The 26,263-nt window shown below is 41.4% G+C and overlaps 1 protein-coding gene across 2 annotated transcripts in view; it reads left to right on the top strand.

Moving 5' to 3' along the window:
* Nucleotides 1-26,263, top strand: part of CPNE4 (copine 4) — a 664,107-nt gene that overhangs the window by 590,030 nt on the left and 47,814 nt on the right. For both annotated transcript variants that reach the window (XM_061421414.1, XM_061421424.1), the window contains exon 8: nt 20,440-20,538. In XM_061421414.1, the coding sequence (XP_061277398.1) occupies nt 20,440-20,538 (99 nt within the window). The remainder of the gene's footprint in view (nt 1-20,439; nt 20,539-26,263) is intronic.

A 26,263-nucleotide genomic window follows, 5' to 3' on the forward strand; every position in this document is an offset into this window, starting at 1 on the left:
TGAATCAAATTCTGAATGACTCCACTAGCAAATTCCTCCCAAGGTCAAGGTATTTCCTCCCTTGGAGGCACTTACGTTTTTAACCAACAACTCTGTAATTTTAGAAAAGGAAGCTGTGCCCCATTTGTGAAAAGGTAGTGAGGCAAATGCAAAATATAAATCAAGAGCATATTTAGAAGAAAAAACAATGAAGTCAACAGCAGTGGAGTCTGGAACCTGAAGATCAAGACATAAGGAGCAGATTGAGGTACATGGCTCTGACCCAAGTCTGAAGGGAAACTTGTGCTTTGGGCTGCTTCTCCCACCGAGTACCTGAGCTTGGTTTCATGATTAGAGGGAGTCCCATCAGTCTGGCCACAGGGCGCTGACAAGGAAGGCGGTGTACCCCCAGGCTGGACACAGCACACCTCCCCACTGCCGCTGGACTGCATGTCCCAGACACTCTGTGTTTCCTCTTGAGGTGGAGTCAGCAGGCTGGGCAGGGAAAACAGGTGGTGGATTGGTGGATGACTGTGCACAGACTCATGTAAGGGTCTGCACCTGAGTTAAGACAAGTTGATATATCCAATATTTAGTATGGATTTGAAAATAAAGACTGGTGGTAGACTACATTTTTCTTTGTCTTTCTCCATCAACTAAAGCAGGACCTCTGACCTCCCTTCCCTTTAAAGGTCACCCTTCAACTATTTCTTGAATTTTTCAAGCTTGTTCTTGCATTTGTTCACCCACATGTCATTTCCGCTACCTCTGGCTTGGGCCATGCCCCGACCCTCTTCCTGTGCATCACCTCCTGCTTCTGCCTCCCCTGAAGCCCACTGAGGGCCCTTCCCCACTCTCACTTTATCAGAAGCTCATGGAAAGTATTAGCCCCCAGATCAAAGGGTGTCATCTTCCATGGATACCTAAGATTTCAGCAACATTTTCTCTCCACTGCTGCTGCTTCTGCCTTGGTACCTAGGTGCCTGAGTGTGTGGAGAACCAGACTGTGCTCTCTAAGCTGCCAGACCACCCTGCTGTGGCTGCCCTGCCATCCCCCTGCCCTCAGCCCCCAGCAGCACATCCCCTGCATGGAGATACACTGAGCCCTCAGCATCCTCAAATCTGGGCTTCTTAGTGCATCTAACTCCCTCTCTTCTCCTGATCTACATATGACCCTGCTATATTGTGAAAACTGCTCTGTCGGGCTACCTTTCTACTTACAACTCCCTCCCTCGAACTCAGACATGAATCTATTGGGGTTAAACTTATGGAAAATTCTGAGCAATGGTCACCAGATTCTGTGCAGCCTTGCCCACTCCTTGAAAATGCAGTTCTTTGTTCCTGGGCCCATCTTGTTGTCTTACTCTCTCTTCCCCTTAGGTCGAGTCCCCAGAAGATACTCAGGCTCTCAGACAGACAGACGTCCACTAGTCCTGCCCACTAGCCCAGCAAAGGTGACTCCCAGAGATGCAGATGGTTGAGGCCCCATCCCTGCCTGCATTTCTGTGGCTATTGCTACATTATGTTCATTTGAGAGACTCTTTCCTCCATCCAGATGCTGCATGTGTCCATCTCCCAGAGTTAGGCTTCATTCCTGCTCTACTGGGAAGATTTCTGTCTAAACTCCCTATGCAGCCCATCCTGCCAAACTCAGAGATCCAAATCAGAGTGTTCTCAATTACAAATGGAGAAACTACATTTAACTCCCATCCTAGTAGCTGAGTTGATGTTAGAAGGTTACTGCCAAGTCTGAAGTGAGTGAAAACAATCAAGTAATGATAAAATAATCAAAGGAGTGTTCTCATGGACACCCTCACCAAGGTCTGCCTGTCCCCAAGTCACAACCACCAAATAAACAAATAGGTATTTAATACTCGTTTTTTTTAGATGTTTATAGTCCTGTATAAATTATTAAACAAATTTTGTGTTAAGGATTATCATTGAATTTTAACAAAAAAGAAGCCATTCCAAGTACTAAACTATGAATGAAATTCTCCCAAATCCTTAATCATACTATCCTGAAATACAGTTGTGTATATTTGCCTGCTACTGCTGAGTCACTTCAGTTGTGTCCAACTTTGTGTGACCCCATAGATGGCAGCCCACTAGGCTTCCCCTGTCCCTGGGATTCTCCAGGCAAGAACACTGGAGTGGGTTGCCATTTCCTTCTCCAATGCATGAAAGTGAAAAGTGAAAGTGAAGTTGCTCAGTTGTGTGAAGTTGCTCAGTTGTGTCCAACTCTTCGAGACCCCATGGGCTGTAGCCCACCAGGCTCCTCCGCCCATGGGATTCTCCAGGCAAGAGTACTGGAGTAGGGTGCCATTGCCTTCTCTCCTTAAAATGACAGAGCATTGACTGATTTCCAAAAAGCTGAAGTTAGGAAATTGGTCTGGACTAAGTAATATGAGAACACAGTCTGATTCCTACATTACTGATTCTGTTAGCATTTAATTTTGATGGTCTCAATTTAAAATTCTACCTTTAAATGAGCTCAGTAAGGCTCTGACTGGATTAATTATTCTGGGCAATTTTAGAGTGCTTATTACCAAAGAGAACATTAAGAATGTACATAAGTATACTCTTCCCTGGGAGAGGTCAGATGTCCATGATTTAGTTGGTTATTAAAAAAAGAAAAAAGAAAGAAAGAACTTAGAAAAGAGCTAACACCTGTCTTACTCAAACTCTTCCAGAAAATTGCAGAGGAAGGTAAGCTTCCAAACTCATTCTATGAGGTCACCATCACCCTAATACCAAAACCAGACAAAGATGCCACAAAAAAAAAAAAAAGATAGAAAGAAAGAAAACTATAAGCCAATATCACTGATGAACATAGATGCAAAAATCCTTAACAAAATTCTAGCAAACAGAATCCAACAACATATTAAAATGATCATACATCATGACCAAGTGACATGAAAAGACAGTCTTCAGAATGGGAGAAAATAATAGCAAATGAAGCAACTGACAAAAATTAATCTCAAAAATATACAAGCAACTCCTGCAGCTCAATTCCAGAAAAGTAAATGACCCAATCAAAAAAAATGGGCCCAAGAACTAAACAGACATTTCTCCAAAGAAGATATACAGATGGCTAACAAACACATGAAAAGATGCTCAATATCTCTCATTATCAGAGAAATGCAAATCAAAACCACAATGAGGTATCATCTCATGCCAGTCAGAATGGCTGCTATCCAAAAATCTACAAACAATAAATGCTGGAGAGGGTGTGGAGAAAAGGGAACCCTCTTACACTGTTGGTGGAAATGCAAACTAGTACAGCTACTATGGAAAACAGCGTGGAGATTCCTTTAAAAACTGGAAATAGAACTACCATATGACCCAGTAATCCCACTGCTGGGCATACATACTGAGGAAACCAGAAGGGAAAGACACACATGTACCCCAGTGTTCATCGCAGCACTGTTTATAATAGCCAGGACATGGAAGCAACCTAGATGTCCATCAGCAGATGAATGGATAAGAAAGCTATAGTACATATACACAATGGAATATTACTCAGCCATTAAAAAGAACACATTTGAATCAGTTCTAATGATGTGGATGAAACTGGAACCTATTATACAGAGTGAAGTAAGTCAGAAAGAAAAACACCAGTACAGTATACTAACACATATATATGGAATTTAGAAAGATGGTACCAATAACCCTATATGCGAGACAGCAAAAGAGACACAGATGTATAGAACAGACTTTTGGACTGTGTGGGAGAAGGCGAGGGTGGGATGATCTGAGAGAATAGCATTGAAACATGTATATTATCATATGTGAAACAGATCCCCAGTCCAAGTTCAATGCATGAGACAGGGTGCTCAGGGCTGGTGCACTGGGATGAACCAGAGGGATGGGATGGGGAGGGAGGTAGGAGAGGGGTTCAGGATGGGGAACACATGTACACCCATGGCAGATTCATGTCAATGTATGGCAAAGAGCACTACAATATTTTAAAGTAATTAGCCTCCAATTAAAATAAATTTTTTAAAAAATTAAGAAAGAAATAAAGACAAAAGGAAGAAGAAAAGCCTGCCATTGAAATTGCACCTGGCATGAGTATATTATGAAGCTATGTAGTGTAATGAAAAGGGCCCTGGGTATGGAGAAATAAACCCAGGTCCACAGGCTAATTCAATTCTTGGGAATAAGTCACTTTTAGTTGCTTTATTCGGAGAAGGCAATGGCACCCCACTCCAGTACTCTTGCATGGAAAATCCATGGATGGAGGAGCCTGGTGGGCTGCAGTCCATGGGGTCGCTAAGAGTAGGACACAACTGAACGACTTCACTTTCACTTTTCACTTTCACGCATTGGGGAAGGAAATGGCAACCCACTCCAGTGTTCTTGCCTGGAGAATACCAGGGATAGGGGAGCCTGGTGGGCTGCCGTCTATGGGGTCACACAGGGTCGGACACGACTGAAGTGACTTAGCAGCAGCAGCAGTTGCTTTATTGCATTTTAGCAACATCACCTGTGAACACGGACCTGCCATCTCATGATGCTCTTGTGAGGATCACCATGAGAAATTAATAATTGAATTTCAATTGTTCAAGGGGTGTAAAGATACCTTGCAAAAGACAATAAAGGCAGTAGTGTTACATTAATCAGATAATTAGTAATTTTATAACTTTAATATGATCATCTCAGACTTTGGAACAGAAAGTTGCAAAAGGAATAAAGGACTTCCCTGCTGGTCCAGTGGTTAAGAATCCTGGCAATGCAGGGGACACAAGTTTGATGTCTGGTCTGGGAAGATCCCACTTGCCTCAGGGCAACTAAACCTGTGCCACGACTACTGAACCCACACTCTACAGCCCACATGCCACAACTACCAAAGCCACCACAATACTCTGCCCACCACAACTAGAGAGTAGCCCCCACTCCCCATAACTAAAGAAAGACTGCGCATAACAGCAAAGATTCAGCATGCCAAAATAAATAACTACTTCAAAACATATTACCTGGTTTAATCATCTATTTTAATAAAAATTAACCGGTTGATTATGATACCTTCCCTTTGCAGTACGACAACTGGACCGATTTGAGAACTGCCCTCCACTTAACTTAAGGAGAAAGACCTTTTTCATGAACTCATCACAGATTTATCTGAGTTCTTGCTTGTGACCAAGAACTGAGCTAAACTCTGATAGAAAGCTCAATACTCAGAAGTTTCCTTCAAGCCATGGATATAGACCAGTGGTGATCAGGTAGCCAGAGACACGTCAAAGCAGATATAAACAGATTGCACTGGAAGCTTTGGGGATGGTATAATCAAAGAGCCTAGAGAAAGTCAGCCGTGAACCCTACTTTACCTGGACAAATGACAGGTTACAATGTTAAACATATGTAAAAAAGCAAGGGAAGAAGAATAGATTCCATTTACTATAAGGACTCTGCAGTGATGAGCTACAGTTATGTAGTTTCATAAACACAGTTTGGATAGCTAGCTCATCCTGGCCTTCCAGGAAATGAATCACATTCAGATCCCAAGAACTTGGATCTCAAAGCCAGTTGTAGTTTAAACACCAAAATATTCCATAACAGTAGATCATTCCTCTCTCTGTGTCTAAGCTTCCTTATCTGTAAAGTGCAGATGACAATAATAGTGTCCCACTAATGGCGTTACTGTGAAGATTAAGTACCAGAGCTTAAAATAATACCCAGGACAAAGTTAAGGGTTCAATCAGATCAGATCAGATCAGTTGCTCAGTCATGTCCAACTCTTTGCGACCCCATGAATCACAGCACACCAGGCCTCCCTGTCCATCACCAACTCCCGGAGTTCACTCAGACTCACGTCCATCAAGTCAGTGATGCCATCCAGCCATCTCATCCTCTGTTGTCCCCTTCTCCTCCTGCCCCCAATCCCTCCCAGCATCAGAGTCTTTTCCAATGAGTCAACTCTTTGCATGAGGGGGCCAAAGTACCGGAGTTTCAGCTTTAGCATCATTCCTTCCAAAGAAATCCCAGGGCTGATCTCCTTCAGAATGGACTGGTTGGATCTCCTTGCAGTCCAAGGGACTCTCAAGAGTCTTCTCCAACACCACAGTTCAAAAGCATCAATTCTTCAGCACTCAGCCTTCTTCACAGTCCAACTCTCACATCCATACATGACCACAGGAAAAACCATAGCCTTGACTAGACGAACCTTTGTTGGCAAAGTAATGTCTCTGTTTTTGAATATGCTATCTAGGTTGGTCATAACTTTCCTTCCAAGGAGTAAGCGTCTTTTAATTTCATGGCTGAAGTCACCATCTACAGTGATTTTGGAGCCCCGAAAAATAAAGTCTGACACTGTTTCCACTGTTTCCCCATCTATTTCCCATGAAGTGATGGGACCGGATGCCATGATCTTCCATTTTCTGAATGTTGAGCTTTAAGCCAACTTTTTCACTCTACTTTCACTTTCATCAAGAGGCTTTTGAGTTCCTCTTCACTTTCTGCCATAAGGGTGGTGTCATCTGCATATCTGAGGTTATTGATATTTCTCCCAGCAATCTTGATTCCAGCTTGTGTTTCTTCCAGTCCAGCGTTTCTCATGATGTACTCTGCATGTAAGTTAAATAAACAGGGTGACAATATACAGCCTTGACGAATTCCATCAGTACAAGAAGACCAATTGTCACTGAAAACTCACATGAAGGTATGAATGTCAAGGCAGAAGGTGAGAGAAGGTGCATAGGCCAGGTTAACCAGAGAAACAGAATCAGTGGAAAATAGACATTAATAGATTTATTGCAAGAAACTAACTTATGCTGTTGTGGAGGGCTAGCTGCACAAGTCTGAAATCCCTAGAGCAGCCCCTCAGGAAGATCAGACTGGAACCCTGTAGTGGGACTAAAGTTAAGTTATGATCCCAAGGCAAAATTTTTCCTCCCTCAGGGAAGCCTCATTCTGCTCTTAAGTCTTTCAACTGATTATATCAGACCCACCCAGATTGTCAAGGAAAATCTCTACTTTGAAATTCTTTGACAGCTTTATTTAATTGACATATAAAGAATTATACATATTTAATGCATATAATTTTATTAATTTGAACCTGTGAAACCATCACCAGAATCAAGGTAAAAGACAGATCCTACATATCCCAATGTTTCTTTATGTCTCTTTGGCTTGTTTTGTGATATAAACATGTGATGTGAGATCTACACTCTTAACAAGTTTTGAAGTGCACAGCACTATATTATAAGCTATAGGCACAGTGTTGTACAGCAGGTCTCTAGAGCTAAGTAACTTGAGTGACTAAAACTTTGTACACACTACAAAAGCACCCAATTTCCCCCACACCTCAGCAGCCTCTATTGTATTATCTGCTTCTATGAGTTTGACTGTTATAGATGCCTCATAAAAGTGGAATCAGGCACTGTCATCCATCAGTAACTGGCTTATTTCAGTTAACATAATGTCCATCCATGTTACAAATGGGAAGGTTTTCTTCTTTAAGGCTGAATAATATTCCTTTAAAAAAAATTTAATTACAAAACTATGGTAGCACATTTACAAGAGACTTGGAAAACACAGAAGAAAGTTACATATAGCTCCACTATATAATTATTTTTAAGTAGATAAGATTTTTAGCTGAAGTTTCAATATCAAACTCTCAAAAATTAATAGAATCAATAGACAGAAAAGTAGAAGGATATAGTAGACCTGAAAAGCACTATGACCAGTTCAACATAAGATTTATACAATTTTCACACAACAGCAGGATACAAATTCTACTCAAGTTCTTATAGACTATAAACCAGAAGACACTAGAACACATATAGGGACGTAAAACAAGGTGCAAAAATTTCATGGTTTAAAAGTATTGAAATTATACAGAATATGTTCTACTACTGTGGAATTATGTTAGAAATCAATATCAGAAGATATTTGAGAAAAACCCACATATTTTCAAGTGCAATGTGACATTTACCAAGAAAAATCTTTGACATAGCCATTGAAAGCCTCAATAAATTTAAAAGACTGAAAAGACACAGAGGGTGATTGCAGAGAAGAAAGCATATAAATGAGGAGCTAATATCAATATTAGAAATTAATATCAAAGATACTTTAAAAAACACCATGCTCATTAGAATCACATCTGGAGCTTTGGGGGGAAAAAAATACCTGGGCACTTGCATTTTTCAAAAAATTCCAAGATAATTCTAATGTGCATCTGGATTTTAAAAAGTGATTACAGGTTTTTCTATTAAATGATAGTTTTATTGATATAGAAGTCTATTATTTTCTGTTGACCACTCATGAGAGTTACAAAATCACAATATTAAAAGATGCTTATCAGTTTTCACAATCAGTAATATGACAAAAAATAAAAGATAATTCCAAGTCAAAATGGAAGCATGATTAACCTAACAATATAAAATGGTGGCAGTGTTTAGTTGCTAAGTCATGTCCAACTCTTGTGACACCCTGAACTGCAGCCTGCCAGGCTACTCTGTCCATGGGATTTCCCAGGCAAGGATACTGGAATGGGTTGCCATTTCCTTCTCCAAAAATATAAAATAACTACATACAATTTAGGGGGTTAAGTAGAGTGATATGATAAATAGAAATGCATACATGTACATGTTTTCATTCACTTGGCCAGCCTAGGTATTTTGGTTGGTGCATTTAATCCATTTACATTTAAGGTAATTATCAATATATATGATCCTATTACTATTTTCTTAATTTATGAGGTTTACTTTTTGTAGGTCATTTCCTTCTCTGTGTTTCCTTCCTAGAGAAGTTCCTTTAGCATTGCTGATAAAGCTGGTTTGGTGGTGCCAAATTCTCTTAACTTTTGCTTATCTGTAAAGCCTTTGATTTCTCTGCCAAATCAGAATGAGAGTCTTGCTGGGTAAAGTATTCTTGGTTGTAGGTTCTTCCCTTTGATCACTTTAAGTATATCATGCTATTCCCTTATGGCTTGTAGAGTTTCTATTGAGAAATCAGCTCATAACCTTATGAGAGTTCCCTTGTATGTTATTTTATCATTTTCCCCATTTTTAATATTTTATCTCTGCCTTTAATTTTGGCAATTTGATTGCTATGTGTCTCAGTGTATTCTTCCTTGGGTTTATCCTGCCTGGGACACTCTGCATTTCCTGGAGTTGACTATTTCCTCTCCCGTGTTAGGGAACTTTTCAACAATTATTTCTTCAAATATTTTCTCAGGTCTTTTCTCCCTATCTTCTCCTCCTGGGACCCCTATAATGCAGATATTGATGTATTTAATGTTGTCCCAGGGGTCTCTTAGACTGTCTACAGTCTTTTTTCTTTCATTCCTTTTTCTATACTCTGTTTTGCAGCAGTGATTTCTACCATTCTGTGACCTGTCTTCCAGGTCACATATCCATTCTTCTGCCTCAGTTATTCTGCTACTCATTCCTTCCAGTGTATTTTTCATCTGCTTGTTTGTTCTTTGGTTCTTCTAGGTCTTTATAAACACTCCTTGCATCTTCTCTATTCTTTTTCCAAGATCCTGGATCATCTTCACTATCATTATTCTGATTTTCTTTTCTGGAAGGATGCCTATCTTCACTTCGTTTAGTTGTTTTTCTGATGCTTTATCTTGTCCCTTCACCTAGGACATAATCTGCTGCCTTTTCATTTTGGTTAACTTTCTGTGATGTGATTTTTCTTCTGGTAAAAGGAAAATTGTTGTTCTTGCTTCTTCTGTCTGTCCTTTGATGGATGAGGCTAAGGGCCTTGTGTAAGCTTCCTGATGGGAGGAAGTAGCAGTGGGAAAAATTGGGTCTTGCTCTGGTGGGTAGGGCCATGATCAGTAAAACTTCAATCTGATTGTCTGCTGATGGGTAGGGCTGTACTCCTTCCTTGTTAGTTGTTTTGCCTGAGGTGACCCAACCCTGAGGTCTGCATGCTTTATGGTAGGGTTAATGGTGACCTCTGAGAGAGCTCATGCCAAGAGGCACTTCCCAGAGCTGCTGCTGCCAGTGCCCCCATCCCCACAGTGAGCCACTACTGATGCATGCCTCCACAGGAGACTCTACAACACTAGAAGATAGGTCTGGTTTAGTCTCCTGTGGGTTCACTACTCCTTTCCCCTGGGACCTGGTGCACACAAGATTTTGTTTGTGCCCCCCAAAAGTGGAATCTCTGTTTCCCTTGGTCCTTTGAAAGGTCTGTAGTCAAATCCCACTGGCCTTCAAAGTCAAATTCTCTGGAGATTCCTAGTCCCTTTGCCAGATCTCTAGGCTGGGAAGCCTGAGGTGGGACTCAGAACCCTCACAACAGTGGGAGAGCTTTTTTGGTATTATTGTTCTGCAGTTTGTAGGTCACCTACTGAGCATGAAGGAATTTGATTTTATTATGATTGCACCCCCTCCTACCATCTCACTGCAGTTTCTCCTTTGTCTTTGGACAAGGGGTATCTCTTTTTGGTGGGTTCCAGCATCCTTCTGTCAATAGTTGTTCAAAAGTTGCAATTTTGGTGCTTTCACAGGAGAAGATGAGTGCACATCCTTCTATTCTGCCATCTTGAGTCAATCTCTAAGGTTGAATAATATTCTATTGTACAGGTATACCACATTTTCATTAGTCATACACCTGGGTTGTTTTCATATCTTAGCTATCATGAATAATGCTGCTGAAGTTAACATGGGAATGAAGGTATCTTCATTTGGGATCTTGACTTCAGTTCTTTGAATGTATACACAAAAATGAGATTGTTGGATCATATAGTGGTTCTATTTTTAATTTTTTAAGGAACCACCACTGTACTCTTTTCCATGGATGCTGCATTGTTTTATGTCCCCACCAACCATTACAAGGGCTTGAATTTTTCCATATCTTTGTCAACAATTGTTATCTTTTGCATTTTTAAAATAACTGTTATCCTAATAGATATGAGATTGTATCTCACTGTCATTTTGATTTGAATTTCCTAGTAGTTAATGACTATGAGCATATTTTCATCTACCTGTTGGCCATTTGTATATCTTCTTTGGAGAAACATCTGTTCAAGTTCTTTGACAATTTTTAAATCAGGTTATTGGGGAATTTTTTGGTAATGAGTTGTAGGATTTCCTTATATATTTTGGAAATTAATCCCTTATTAGATATACAGTTTGAAAATATCTTCTCCCATTCTGTAGGATACTTTTCACTTTATTTATGGTTTCCTTTGCTATGCAGAAGATTTTTATAATTCCTGTAGGAGTTTGATGTAGTCCCACTTGTCTATTTTTGCTTTTGTTGCTTGTGCTTTTGGTATCATAGCCAAGAAATCATTGCCTAGGCAAACGTCAAGAATATTTTCCCCTGTGTCTTTTTTCTAGGAGTTTTACAGTTTCAAGTCTCATGGTTAAGCCTTCAACCCATTTTGAGTTGATTTTTATGTATGATGTAAGGTAGGGATTCAATTTCATTTTTTTGGCATGGAGATATTCAATTTTCAAAAAATCACCTGTTGAAGGAACTACATTTTCCCCACTGTGTATTCATGACACCTTGTCAAACATCAGCTGACCATACATGCATGGCTATTTCTGGGGTATCTATTCTGTTCCATTGGCCTACAGATCTGTCTTTATGGGAGTACCATGATGTTTTAATTCCTATGGCTTTATAATATATTTTGAAATCAGGAAGTGACATCTTCAGCCTCATTCTTTCTCTCAAGATTGCTTTAGCAATTCTGTGTTGACAAAATTCAAAAACTTTTCATGGTAAAAATGCTCAAAAAATTAGAGATTATTTCAACATAATAAAGGCTTCATATGACAAGCCCACAGCTAATATCTTACTCAACTGTGAAAATGTTAAAGCTTTTTCTCCAAGATTAGAAATGAGACAAGAATGCCCGCTCTTGCCCCTTCTTTTCAACATAATGTTGAAAGTCCATGTCAGAGCAATTGGACAAGAAAAAGAAATAAAATCCATCTTTGTCACTTTCTATATGTCTAGTCAAGTCTTTAATCTCTCTAAGCCTGTAACCAATGTGGAGCCTACGAAGGTGGAGTAGAAGGACATGCGGAGAAGGCAATGGCACCCCACTCCAGTACTCTTGCCTGGAAAATCCCATGGACGGAGGAGCCTGGTGGGCTACAGTCCATGGGGTCACTAAGAGTTGGATACGACTAAGTGACTTTACTTTCACTTTTCATTTTCATGCATTGGAGAAGAAAATGGCAACCCATTCCAGTACTCTTGCCTGGAGAATCCCAGGGACGGAGGAGCCTAGTGGGCTGCCATCTATGGGGTCCCACAGAGTCGGACACGACTGAAGTGAGTTAGCAGCAGCAGTAGCAGAACATGCGCTCATCTTCTCCTGTGAGAACTCCAAAATTAAAACTCACTGCTGAACATCCATCGACAGGAGAATGTTGGATCCCACCAAGAAAAAATAACCCATGTCCAAGGGCAAAGGAAAAGCCCCAGCAAGATGGAAGGAGGGGTGAAATCACATTGAAAATCAAACCTCATATGCGCTAGAGAAGCTCAGAGGGGAGGGCTCAAACAAAAGCTTGTGTGCACCAGGACCCAGAGACCCCACAGAGACTGAGCCAGAACTGTGTTTGAGTGTCTCCTGTGGAAGTACAAGTCACCAGTGGCTTGATGCAGTGGCAAGGGCTCTAGGTGTAGGACACCTGGTCACAGACTCTGTGGCATAAGCCCTCTTGGAGGAGGTCACCATTAACTCCACCATATAGCCACCAAGCAGACGGCCCACAAACTGCAGAACAATTATACCAAAGAAATTCTCTCACTGTGAAGAAAATTATAAGACCCACAGCAGATTTCCTAACTTGGAGATCTGGCGAAGGGACTGAGAACCCCTAGGTAATTTGACTTTGGAGGTCAGTGGGATTTGATTACAGAACTTACACAGGAGTGGGGGAAAAGACTCTTGGAGGGCACAAAGAAAACTTTGTGCACACCAGGACCCAGGAGGAAGGAGCGGTGACCCTACAAGAGATTGAGCCAGACTTGCCTGTGAGTGTCCAGGAGTCTCTGGCATGGGACAGCAGGGGTCTGCTGCAGGGTTGGGGCACTGAGTGTGGCAGTGCATGCCCAGGACCTTTTGAAGGAGGTTGTCATTATCTTCATTACTTCCACCATAGTTTGGTCTCAGGTCAAACAACTGGAAGGGAACACAGCCCCACCCATCAACAGAAAATTGGAGTAAAGATTTACTGAGCATGGCCCTGCCCATCAGAACAAGACTCTTTCCCCTACAGTCAGTCTCTCCCAAAAGGAAGCTCTCCCAACAGGAACAAAATGGTCTCTGTTCATTTCCAAGGCGAGCCATTCAACATCACAGTAATCCAAGTCTATGCCCGTCAGTAATGATGATGGTTCTATGAAGACCTACAAAACATTCTAGAATTAACACCCCAAAAAGGTGTCTGTTTCATCATAAAGGGCTGGAATGCAAAAGTAGTAAGTCAAGAGATACCCGGAGTAAAAGGCAAATTTGGCCTTGGAATAAAAAATGAAGCAGGGCAAAGTCTAACAGTTTTGCCAAGAGAACACACTGGTCATAGCAACCACCCTCTTCCAACAACACAAGAGAAGACTACACAAGGACCTCACCAGATGGTCAATACTGAAATCAGTTTGATTATATTCTTTGCAGCCAAACATGGATAAGCTCTATACAGTCAGCAAAAACAAGACCAGGAGCTGACTGTGGCTCAGATCATGAACTCCTTATTGTAAAATTCAGACTTAACTTGAAGGAAGTAGGGAAAACACCTAAATCATTCAGATATGATGTAAATCAAATCCCTTATGATTATACAGTGAAAGTGACAAATAGATTCAAGGAATTATATCTAATAGAGTGCCTGAAGAACTATGGTTGGAGGGTGGTGACATTGTACAGGGGACAGTGATCAAGACCATCCCCAAGAAAAAGAAATGCAAAAAGCAAAATGGTTGTCTGAGGAGGCCTTACAAATAGCTGAGAAAAGAAGAGAAGGTAAACGCAAAGGAGAAAAGGAAAGATATATCTATCTGAATGCGGAGTTCCAAAGAATAGCAAGGATATATAAGAAAGCCTTCGTAAGTGATCAATGCAAAGAAATAGAGGAAAACAATAGACTTGGAAAGGCTAGAGATCTCTTCAAGAAGCTATTTCAAGTCCTAAAAGGTGATGCTGGTAAAGTGCTGCACTTAATATGCCAGCAAATTTGGAAAACTCAGCAGTGGCCACAGGACTGGAAAAGGTCAGTTTTCATTCCAATCGCAAGAAAGGTAATGCACAATAAAGGACAAAAATGTTATGACCTAACAGAAGTAGAAGATATTAAGAAGAGATGCCAAGAATACACAGAAGAACTATACAGAAAAGATCATGACCCAGATAACTGCGATGGTGTGATCACTCACCTAGAGCCAGACATCCTGGAATGCAAAGTCAAGTGGACCTTAGGAAGCATCACTACAAAAAAAAGCTAGTGGAGGTGATTGAATTCCAGTTGAGCTATTTCAAGTCCTAAAAGGTGATGCTGGTAAAGTGCTGCACTTAATATGCCAGCAAATTTGGAAAACTCAGCAGTGGCCACAGGACTGGAAAAGGTCAGTTTTCATTCCAATCGCAAGAAAGGTAATGCCAAAGAATGTTCAAACTACTGCACAATTGCACCATCTCACAGGCAAGCAAAGTAATGCTCAAAATTCTCCAAGCTAGGCTTCAACAGTACGTGAACTGTGAACTTCCAGATGTTCAAGCTGGTTTTAGAAGAGGCAGAGGCATCAGAGGTCAAATTGCCAACATTCGTTGGATCATCAAAAAAGTAAGAGAATACCAAAAAACAAATGTTTTATTGATTACGCCAAAGCCTTTGACTGTGTAGATCACAAAAAAACTGTGGAAAATTCTTCAAGAGATGGGAATACCAGACCACCTTACCTGCCTCCTGAGAAATCTGTATGCAGGTCAAGAAGCAACAGTTGGAACCAGACATGGAACAACAGACTGGTTCCAAATTGGGAAAGGAGTGAGTCAAGGCTGTATATTGTCACCCTGCTTATTTAACTTATATGCAGAGTACATCATGTGAAATGTCAGACTGGGTGAAGCACAAGCTGGAATCAAGATTGTGGGGAGAAATACCAATAACCTATGCAGATGACACCACCCCTATGGCAGAAAGCGAAGAGGACCTAAAGAGTCTCCTGATGAAAGTTAAAGAGGAGAGTGGGAAAGCTGGCTTAAAACTCAGCATTCAAAAAACTAAGATCATGGCACCCAGTCCCACCACTTCATGGCAAATAGATGGGGAAACAATGGAAACAGAGATTTTATTTTTGGAGGCTCCAAAATCACTGCAGATGGTGACTGCAGCCATGAAATTAAAAGGTGCTTGCTCATTGAAAGAAAAGCTATGACCAACCTAGTCAACATATTAAAAAGTGGAAACATTACTTTGCTGACAAAGGTCCATCTAGTTGAAACTATGGTTTTTCCATGTAGTCATGCATAGATGTGAGAGTTGGACTATAAAGATGGCTGAGCACTGAAGAATTGATCCTTTTGAACTGTGGTGTTGGAGAAAACTCTTGAGAGTCCCTTGGACTGCAAGGAGATCCAACCAGTCCATCCTAAAGGAAATCAGTCCTGAATATTCTTTGGAAGGACTGATGCTGAAGCTGAAACTCCAGTACTTTGGCCACTGATGTGAACAACTGACTCCTTGAAAAGACCCTGATCCTGGGAAAGATTGAAGGCGGGAAGAGAAAGGGACAACAGAGAATGAGATGGTTGGATGGCATCACCAACGTGATGCATGTGAATTTGAGCAAGCTCCGGGAGTTAGTGACAGACAGGGAAGCCTGGAGTTCTGCAGTCCATGGGGTCACAAAGAGTCAGACATGACTGAGCAACTGAACTGAACTGAACTGAACCCTGTGACTAATATCTGTAAATTATAACAATAATATTGTCACTTCAAGATTATTGTACAGGATTAGAGACCATAAAAACAAATTGCTTGGGTTCATATGAAACGACCAGTTAGAGCAAACTCTGAAGTTTAACTTCTTTTCATTCAAAGATTACCTATTGTTAGCTGTGTAGTCTTAGAAAACTTACTTCACCTATCTGTGCCTTGGTTTCCTCATCTGTAAAATGGGCATAATGATAAATTGTTCTGGGTAATACATGAATCTGGGTAAAGTATTCAGAACAGTTTCTGGCACATAGTAAGCACTATATGTGTTGCAATTATTGTAATTTTATATTTTGTGTTCAGCTGGAAATTAGGCAGGTAGGAAACCTGGACTTCATGTCCATCCTGTACTGGATGAACTTGTAGGAGTCACTTCCCTTCTCTTTAATTAATTTCCTTCTCTGTAAACAAGGGCATTGATAAGACCATCTATCAAGCTTAAACATTTTAAGATGATAAACTCCACTGCGAGCTTAAGAACTCGAGAAGGCCTCCTGGCTTGTAGATGGTTTTGAGCTGCTGCTTTCTCACCAGTCTGTCAAGGCTTCCTTATTGATTTACACCAAGAACCTTGCCTCTGTCTCAGCTTTTCTGTAGAGCAGTTGATCTGTTTACTCTTCACCAAGATGCATTCCTTTGTCAGCTGCATCAGAGCTGTCATATAAGCCAGCTTCATGGCAGGGAGAGAGAGGAAAATAGTGTTTTTATATTTATGTCTCACTGTGTCTTCCTTCCTCTGGGATCCCTTCTGAAAAGGTTAAAACAGAATTCTGCAACTGCCGTGATGAGAAAAGACACTGATTGAAGAAGCAGAGCCTATGTTAGCAGGCGTGCCCGCCCAAGGAGGCGGGGCCTGGAGCCCTGTTGGGCCTGACTCATCCTCCACCCCAGGGTGGTTCTGCCCCTAAAGAGAGCAAACGTCTTGAACGTTATGGCAGCAGGTGGAAGAAGAGTAGTAACTAACAGAAGCATGATGGGAAACCTAAAAGAGGGCAGAGAAGAAGTGATAGTTCTGCTTCAGATTCAGTGACAAACCAAAATTTGCCTATATTCTTTTTTTAATTGGAGTATAATTGCTTTACAATGATGTGTTAGTTTCTGCTGTACAACAAAGTGAAATCAGCCATCATTTCAGTTCAGTCGCTCAGTCGTGTCCAACTCTGCGATCCCATGAATCACAGCACACCAGGCCTCCCTGTCCATCACCAACTCCCAGAGTTCACTCAGACTCAGGTCCATCGAGTCAGTGGTGCCATCCAGCCATCTCATCCTCTGTCATCCCCTTCTCCTCCTGACCCCAATCCCTCCCAGCATCAGAGTCTTTTCCAATGCATCAATTCTTTGCATGAGGTGGCCAAAGTACTGGAGTTTCAGCTTTAGCATCATTCCTTCCAAAGACCCCAGGGCTGATCTCCTTCAGAATGGACTGGTTGGATCTCCTTGCAGTCCAAGGGACTCTCAAGAGTCTTCTCCAACACCACAGTTCAAAAGCATCAATTCTTCGGCACTCAGCCTTCTTCACAGTCCAACTCTCACATCCATACACGACCACAGGAAAAACCATAGCCTTGACTAGATGGACCTTTGTTGGCAAAGTAATGTCTCTGCTTTTTAATATGCTATCTAGTTGGTCATAACTTTCCTTCCAAGGAGTAAGCATCTTTTAATTTCATGGCTGAAGTCACCATCTGCAGTGATTTTGGAGCCCAAAAAAATAAAGTCTGACACTGTTTCCACTGTTTCCCCGTCTATTTCCCATGAAGTGATGGGACTGGATGCCATGGTCTTAGCTTTCTGAATGTTGAGCTTTAAGCCAACTTTTTCACTCTCCTCTTTCACTTTCATCAAGAGGCTTTTGAGTTCCTCTTCACTTTCTGCCATAAGGGTGGTGTCATCTGCATATCTGAGGTTATGGATATTTCTCCCAGCAATCTTGATTCCAGCTTGTGTTTCTTCCAGTCCAGCATTTCTCATGATGTACTCTGCATATAACTTAAATAAGCAGGGTGACAATATACAGCCTTGACGTACTCCTTTTCCTATTTGGAACCAGTCTGTTGTTCCATGTCCAGTTCTAACTTGCTTCCTGACCTGCATATAGGTTTGTCAAGAGGCAGGTCAGGTGGTCTGGTATTCCCATCTCTTTCAGAATTTTCCACAGTTTATTGTGATCCATACAGTCAAAGGCTTTGGCATAGTCAATAAAGCAGAAATAGATGTTTTTCTGGAACTCTCTTGCTTTTTCCATGATCCAGTGGATGTTGGCAATTTGATCTCTGGTTCCTCTGCCTTTTCTAAAACCAGCTTGAACATCAGGAATTTCATGGTTCATGTATTGCTGAAGTCTGGCTTGGAGAATTTTGAGCATTACTTTACTAGCGTGTGAGATGAGTGCAATTGTGTGGTAGTTTGAGCATTCTTTGGCATTGCCTTTCTTTGAGATTGGAATGAAAACTGACTTTTTCCAGTCCTGTGGCCACTGCTGAGTTTTCCAAATTGGCTGGCATATTGAGTGCAGCACTTTCACAGCATTAGTTTTTAGGGTTTGAAATAGCTCAACTGGAATTCCATCACTTCCACTACCTGGAGAAGGGAATGGCAAACCACTTCAGTATTCTTGCCTTGAGAACCCCATGAACAGTATGAAATCAGCCATAAGTATACATATATTTCCACCCTCTTGCACCTCTGCCCTCCCTATCCCACCCATGTAGGTCATCACAGAACACAAAGCTGAGGGCTCTGTGCTATATATACAGCAGCTTCCCACTAGCTATCTATTTTACGCATGGTAGTATTTACATATGTTAATCCTACTCTCCTGCTTTTCCTATATTCTAGGGAAGAGTTAAAAAGAAACACAGTAAGACACAAGGGAGTGTAGAAAAGTCTGCTTTCTCTTCTCTTCCTCTTATTGGTTTTGACCCCTTTGCATTTTTATCTGCTTCTCCCCACAACAGAAGACTGGGTATCTGACCATCAGACTCAGGTATCCCAGGGCTGAGTTCACTACTGGGCAAAGTTAAGAGCCTAAAAAAAAGAGCCCCAGGAACACACTTCTTTCTCTTTCTGTGTCCAAGCTGGACAAGCTTTCCTTTGCTTCTGGCTCCAGGTAATGACTGTGTGAGTGCCAGGGTCAGTGGGCAGGAACTGACAGAGAGAAAAACCCCTGTGGTGAGTAGCTGAAATCAGTGGACAAGTGTTTGACAGTGTGCTGTTCACAGTGTGCTTCCTGAATGATGTTACCCACTGGATGGATGTTGATAAATCCACTGTGATAGAAAATAAATGAGTAGGAATAAGTTTGAAAGAAAAGAAAGAAAGTGAAAGTCACTCAGTCATGTCCAACTCTTTGCAACCTCAAGGACTATACAGTCCATGGAATTCTCCAGGCCAGAATACTGGAGTGGATAGCCTTTCCCTTCTCCAGGAGATCTTCCCAACCCAGGTGTTGAATCCAGGTCTCCTGCACTGCATGCAGATTCTTTACAAGCTGAGCCACAAGGGAAGCCCAGGAACAAGTTTAGGGGGAGATTATGTTTTGTTTGGGGCAATATTTCATTTTAGGTCTGTGCAGTATCCCACAGTCAGAAAATAGATTTACACACCAAGTTTTCCAGGAAGGACTGACCAGCAGGTTCTTCATCCAAAAAAAAAAAAACCAGGGTGCCCCATGTACCCCAATATTCCAGGGAAAACCTCTGAGGTAAATGTCTCATTTATTCCCTTGATCTTATCTGAGGTCTGGGGTTCCTGATTGTAAATCCCTGGTTTAAGATGTAGAAGTCACATTTGAAGTGCTTGAGACCCTGGTCCAACCTCCTCACTAGAAAATATGGGCCTCCCTCTTTATCTAAGAGCATGTGACCAAGCAGAGGGGTGGCTATTGATTTAATCTGCATTACTCTGCAAAGTGCTACTTGGGAGCCCAGAAAGTAGCATTAGCACTGTTACGTGGAGCCCTCTTGTTGGAAGGTCGTGTCTTAACTGTGATGGATGCCTGCTTTTTAACCAATGTAACTCACCTCTCTGTTTTTCACCCATTTTTTGCTTGGGTACAATTAATGATCTCACTTTTTGGCTCTCTTGCCTTCAGAGAAAAAAAGAAAGAGAAAATGTGATTCATATAATCAAATTGTTGCTGCCACTGTGGAAGCTACAGGCATGAACTCAGGCACCTGGTCCCATTTGCAAACCACAGAGGCTCTGCTGTGGGGAAAGCATTAGAGTTGGAGTCAGGATACATACCTTCAAATCCCAGACTTTTCATTCACTATGTGGTACCTTTGGCAAGTCACTTATCTCCTTTTGGTCTTACTGGCCTTATCTGAAAAATGGGCAAATTATTAGTCACTGTTGCAGAACAGGGCTTCTAGGAGATCATGGCAAAAAATGCTAAGTAAAGCCAGTGGAAACCAAAGGCATACCTCATTCCACAGGCTGCAGTCCTAGACTTTTGACCCAGAAAGTTTTCATTGCCTTCAGCTGCTGTGGACACATTCTTAAGTTTAAAAAAAAATAAATTACTTCTTTTCTGTTGCAGTGCATAGTATGGGACTGGGACTCCAATGGCAAACATGACTTCATTGGAGAATTCACTTCAACCTTCAAGGAGATGAGAGGAGCAATGGAAGGCAAACAGGTACGTGGTGAGCCCCCTGTGGTATTTCTCCCAGACTCGCCTGTCACGATGCCTCGTTAGCACCCAGACAGAGCAGCTAGAGGTGAAATATTAGTGTATAATTAAATGAGGCCAGGAGGGAGCATGGAGGGATCCATAACCCAGGTTCTAGTGCCAACCCAGCCTACAGCAATTAGTGCAACTTTGGACAGGACCCTGCCCAGTGTGATACCATTCATCCACTGGCAAAGTGGAGAAGTCAAATAAGGATGGTTCAGATTTTCTTTAGCTGTGTAGCCCTGGACAAGTGACTTAGTCTCTCTGTGTCTCAGCTTTCTCACTTAAAAAAAAATTAAGGTGATAATGCTACCTACCTGTGAAGACTAAATGAGATAATTCATGATTCACACTTGGCAGGGTATCTGGCACTTACAAAACATGTACTATTACTATTATCTAGTAGCAGTACTCTTTCCAGCTCTACATTTCCATAACCTGATAGCATTAATTACACATTTAATGCTTTAGACAAATTGATTCCTTCAAGTTTGAATTTTGGGCACCAGATTTTCATTTAGTCTCACCATTTAATTCTTACACTCTTGATATCAAGACATAAATCTGAACACTACCACATACCACAGGGGCACATAGGGATTTCACTGCATCATGCAGAAGCCTGCCCCTTCTCTGTGTATCCTTCAGGCACCTGTACTTTGATAGATACATACATGCATCTATTATTTAGTTGCTGTCATCTGGACCCTGACCATGTAACTTCTGCTCTAACCTGTTCAGGGTTCACCTGCCCAACTTTAGCTGCAGAACCTGAATCTCTTTGCTTGAGAGCTTTTTCTGGTTGCTGAATCCTGCTCTGTACCTGCCAACAGCAGGCTGAATGTGTCGGGGAAGATGTACATATTTCAGACAGCTGCCCTCAAAAAATAGCTAGTGGTAAGCAGGATATAACACCCCATCTCTATTGCCCTTCAGGCAGCAGAACTCTGAGATGTGCTCTGAGCAGCTGCCCACAGCTCACCAGCAGGGAGTGGCCCTGGCTAACAATGGAGTCCCTGACTTGATCACACACCCCTTTTTGGCTGCTTCCCTCTCCCAGTCCCCCACTCTTCTACTGTTGTTTCCTAGAAATACCTACTAGATGAATTGTTGTTCTTGTTGTTGTTGTGCAGTTGCTAAGTCATGTGTGACTCTTTGTGACCCCATGGACTGCAGCACACCAGGCTCCTCTGTCTTCCACTGTCTCCTGGAGTTTGCTCAAATTCATGTCTATTGAGTCGGTGATGCTATCTAACCATCTTATATTCTGCCACCACTTTCTCCTTTTGTCTTCTTTCCCAGAATCTTCCCCAGCATCAAGTCTTTTCCAGTAAGTCAGCTCTTCATATCAGGTGGCCAAAGTACTGAAGCTTCAGCTTCAGCACCAGTCTTTCCTATGAATATTCATGGTTGATTTCCTTCAAGATTGACTGGTTTGATCTCCTTGTGGTCCAAGGAACTCTTAAGAGTCTTCTCCAGTACCACAAATCAAAAGCATCTATTCTTCGGGGCTCAACTCCTTCTTTATGCTCCAGCTCTCACATCCATTTATGACTACTGGATAAACCATAGTTTTGACTATATTGACCTTTGATGGCAAAGTGATGTTTCTCCTTTTTAATATACAGTCTAGGTTTCCTTACAAGGAGCAAGTGTCTTTTAATTTCATGGGTACAGTCACCATCCACAGTGATTTTGGAGACCAAAAAAATTAAATCTGTCACAGTCTCTACTTTTCCCCCTTCTGTTTGCCATGAACTAATGAGACCAGATGCCATGATCTTCATTTTTTGAATGTTGAGTTCTAAACCAGCTTTTTCACTCTCCTGTTTCAGCTTCATCAAAAGGCTCTTTAGTTCTTCTTCACTTTTGGTCACTAGAGTGGTATCATATGCATATCTTAGGTTGTTGATATTTCTCCTGGCAATTTTGATTACAGCTTGTAATTCATCTAGCCCAGCATTTCACATGATGTACTCTGCATCTAAGTGAAATAAGCAGGGTGACAATATACAGCCCTGCCATAGTCCCTTCCCAGTTTTGAACCAGTCCATTGTTCCATGTCCAGTTCGAACTGTGCTTCTTGACCCACACACAGGTTTCTCAGGAGACAGGTAAGGTGGTCTGGTTCTCCTATCTCTTTAAGAACTTCCATAGTTTGTTGTGATTCACACAGTCAAAGGCTTTAGCACAGTCAATGAAACAGAAGTAGCTGTTTTTCTGGAACTCCCTTGCTTTCCCCATGCTCCAATGAATGTTGTCAATTTGATCTCTGGTTTCTCTGCTTCTTCAAAACCCAGCTTGTATATCTGGAAATTATCAGTTCACATACTGCTGAAGCCTAGCTTGAAGAATTTTGAGCATAACTTTGTTAGCATGTGAAATCAGCAAAATTTTTGGTAGTTTGAACATTCTTTGGCATTGCCCTTCTTTGGGATTGGAATGAAAACTGACCTTTTCTAGTCCTATAGCCACTGCTGAGTTTTTCCAAATTTGCTGGCATATTGAGTACAACACTTTAACAGCATCATCTTTTAGGATTTTAAATAGCTCAGCTACTTGAATTTAAATCTTTGCTTCAGCATTAGCTTCTGGAAGAACTCAAACCAAGATATCTGCCATCCTTACTCTGGGACCACTAGACCCATAGACCAGAAAAGAGTGATAGCAAAGAAAGACCTTTTCTATAAGAGATAAGACTCTGTGCCTGGTCTGCTCAGAATTACTGCTCAGGGAAAATGTCCCAACTCATTGTTCAAGTCTCTCCTTTCAGATATAAGTCAAGATATAACCAGACTGGATGGACATAAATTAATATCCTTTAGGATCAGAGACTTAATCAGAATCAGATCATTTGTTGAATACCTTTCTTTGGCCTGAGAAGTCAAGCGCAGTTCTCTGCATAGCTTCCACAATCCACTCTATATACTGTTGTACACCCAGCATTGCAAGAAATTTGTCAGATAGAGGCCTTTACCCATGAGCAGGCTTCCTGAGTTTCAAGACTATAATTAAAACCAACAGTAAGCTATAAATAAAGTGACTCCCCAAATAACTAGGAACTTATCCAGAGACGTTGTTGGTTCTTTGAATGCACAAGACAAGGCCCCTTTGAGTTAATTAATTAATGACAGTTATCCACATCACCCTCTGGAATTTTAAAGAGTTTTACCAAGTTTTGCCTTGTTCTCCTTTCCAAAGAGAAATAAACAAACCAATAAACATGGAAACATTGCATCTTTAGAATGCTGGGAACATATTAAAAGTAAGATTATAGCATACATCACAACTGAAGCATACTGAAGTCTGATGCTTTAAAACAAACAAGAAAGAGTCTTTAAGTGCCTCTGAGGAAATGATCGTATGTTCTTGTTCAGGTATTAGTCAAGTCGCTCAGTCGTGTCTGACTCTTTGCGACCCCATGGACTGTAGCCTACCAGGCTCCTCCGTTCATGGGATTTTCCAGGCAAGAGTACTGGAGTGGGTTGCCATTTCCTTCATTAAGATGTGTCCAAATCTCTGCAGCCCCATGGACTGCAGCATGCCAGGCTTCCCAGTCTTTCACTATCTCCCTGAGTTTGCTCAATTCATGTCCATTTAGTCAGTGATGCCATCAAACCATCTCATCTTCTGTCATTCCCTTTTCCTCTTGACCTCAATCTGTCCCAGTATCAGAGTGTTTTCCAATGAGTTAACTCTGCATCAGGTGGCTAAAGTACTGGAGATTTAGCTTCAGTATCAGTCCTTCAAATGAATATTCAGGGTTGATTTCCCTCAGGATTGACTGGTTTGATCTCTTGCTGCCCAAGGGACTCTCAGAAGTCTTTTCCAACACCACAATTTGAAAGCATCAATTCTTCAGCACTCAGCCCCTTCTCTATGGTCCAACTCTCACATCTACGTGACTACTGGAAAAACCATAGCTTTGACTATGTGGACCCTGTTGGCAAAGTGATGTCTCTCCTTTTTTAATACGCTGTCTAGGTTTGAACTGTGGTGTTGGAGAAGACTCTTGAGAGTCCCTTGGACTGCAATGAGATGCAACCAGTCAATCTTAAAGGAAATCAGTTCTGAATATTCATTGGAAGGACTGATGCTGAAGCTGAATTGCCAATATTTTGGCCACCTGATGTGAAGAACTGACTCATTGGGAAGGACCCTGATGCTGGAAAAGATTGAAGACGAGAGGAGAAGGGGATGACAGAGGATGAGATAGTTGGATGGCATCATTGACTCAATGGACAGGAGTTTGAGTAGGCGCCAGGAGTTGGTAATGGACAGGGAAGCCTGGCGTGCTGCAGTCCATGGGGTTGCAAAGAGTCAGACATGACTGAGCAAATGAACTGAACTGAACTAAGTTTGTCATATCTTTTCTTCCAAGGAGCAAGCATCATTTAATTTCATGGCTGTAGTCATGGTATGCACTGATTTTGGAGCCTAGGAAAAGGAAATCTGCCAAGGGTTCTACACTTTTCCCCTTCTATTAGCCATGAAGTGATGAATTAGTCTTTTCAATGTTGAGTTTTAAGCCAGCTTTTCACTCTCCTCTTTCACCCTCATCAAGAGGCCCTTTAATTCCTCTTTGCTTTCTGCCATTAGAGTGGTATCATCTGCATATCTGAGGGTGTTGATATTTCTCCTGGGAATCTTGATTCCAGCTTGTGCTTCATCTATCCCGGCATTTTTGCATAATGTACTCTGTATATAAGTTTAATAAGCAGGGTGACAATATACAGCCTTGACATACTCCTTTCCCAATCTGGACCCTAGTACATTGTTCCATGTCCAGTTTGAACTGTTACTTCTTGAACTTCTTGGCCTCCAGTTTCTCAGGAGGCAGGTAAAGGTGGTGTAGTATTTCCATTTCTTGAAGAATTTTCCACAGTTTGTTGTGATTCACACAAAAGCTTTCACCTAGTCAATGAAGCAGAAGTAGATTTTTTCTGTAATTCCCTTTTTCTGTGATCCAATGGATTTTGGCAATTTGATCTCTGGTTCCTTTGCCTTTTCTAAATCCAGCTTGTATATATGAAAGTTCTCAGTTCATGTAGTGTTAAAGCCTAGCTTGAAGGATTTTGAGCATTATCTTGAGGATGTGAGATGAGCGCAATTATACAGTAGTTGGCATATTCTTTGGCATTGCTTTCTTTAGGATTGGAATGAAAACTGAATTTTTCCAGCCCTGTGGCCATTGCTGAGTTTTCTAAATTTGCTTTCATAATGAGTACAGTACTTTAACAGCATCATTTTTTAGGATTTTAAATAACTCAACTGGAATTCCATCACCTCCACTAGCTTTGTTTGTAGTAATGCTTCCTAAGGCCTACTTGACTTCACACTACAGGATGCCTGGTCCAGGTGAGTTTCCACACTACCGTAGTTATCTAGGTCATTAAGGCCTTTTTTTGTATAGTTCTTCTGTGTATTCTTGCCACCTCTTTTAATCTCTTCTGCTTCTGTTAGTTCCTTGCCATTTCTGTCCACTATTGTGCCCCATCCTTGCAAGAAATGTTCCCTTGGTATCTCCAATTTGCTTGAAGAGATCACTAGTCTTTCCCATTCTATAATTTTCCTCTGTTTCTTTGCATTATTCACTTAAGAAGTTTTCTGCTGTCTCCTTGCTATTCTCTAGAACTATGCATTCAGTTGGGTATATCTTTCTGTTTCTCCTTTGCCTTTTGTTTCTCTT

Source organism: Bos javanicus, chromosome 1 (assembly GCF_032452875.1).
Source record: "Bos javanicus breed banteng chromosome 1, ARS-OSU_banteng_1.0, whole genome shotgun sequence".
In the NCBI taxonomy this organism is placed as follows: Eukaryota; Metazoa; Chordata; class Mammalia; order Artiodactyla; family Bovidae; genus Bos; species Bos javanicus.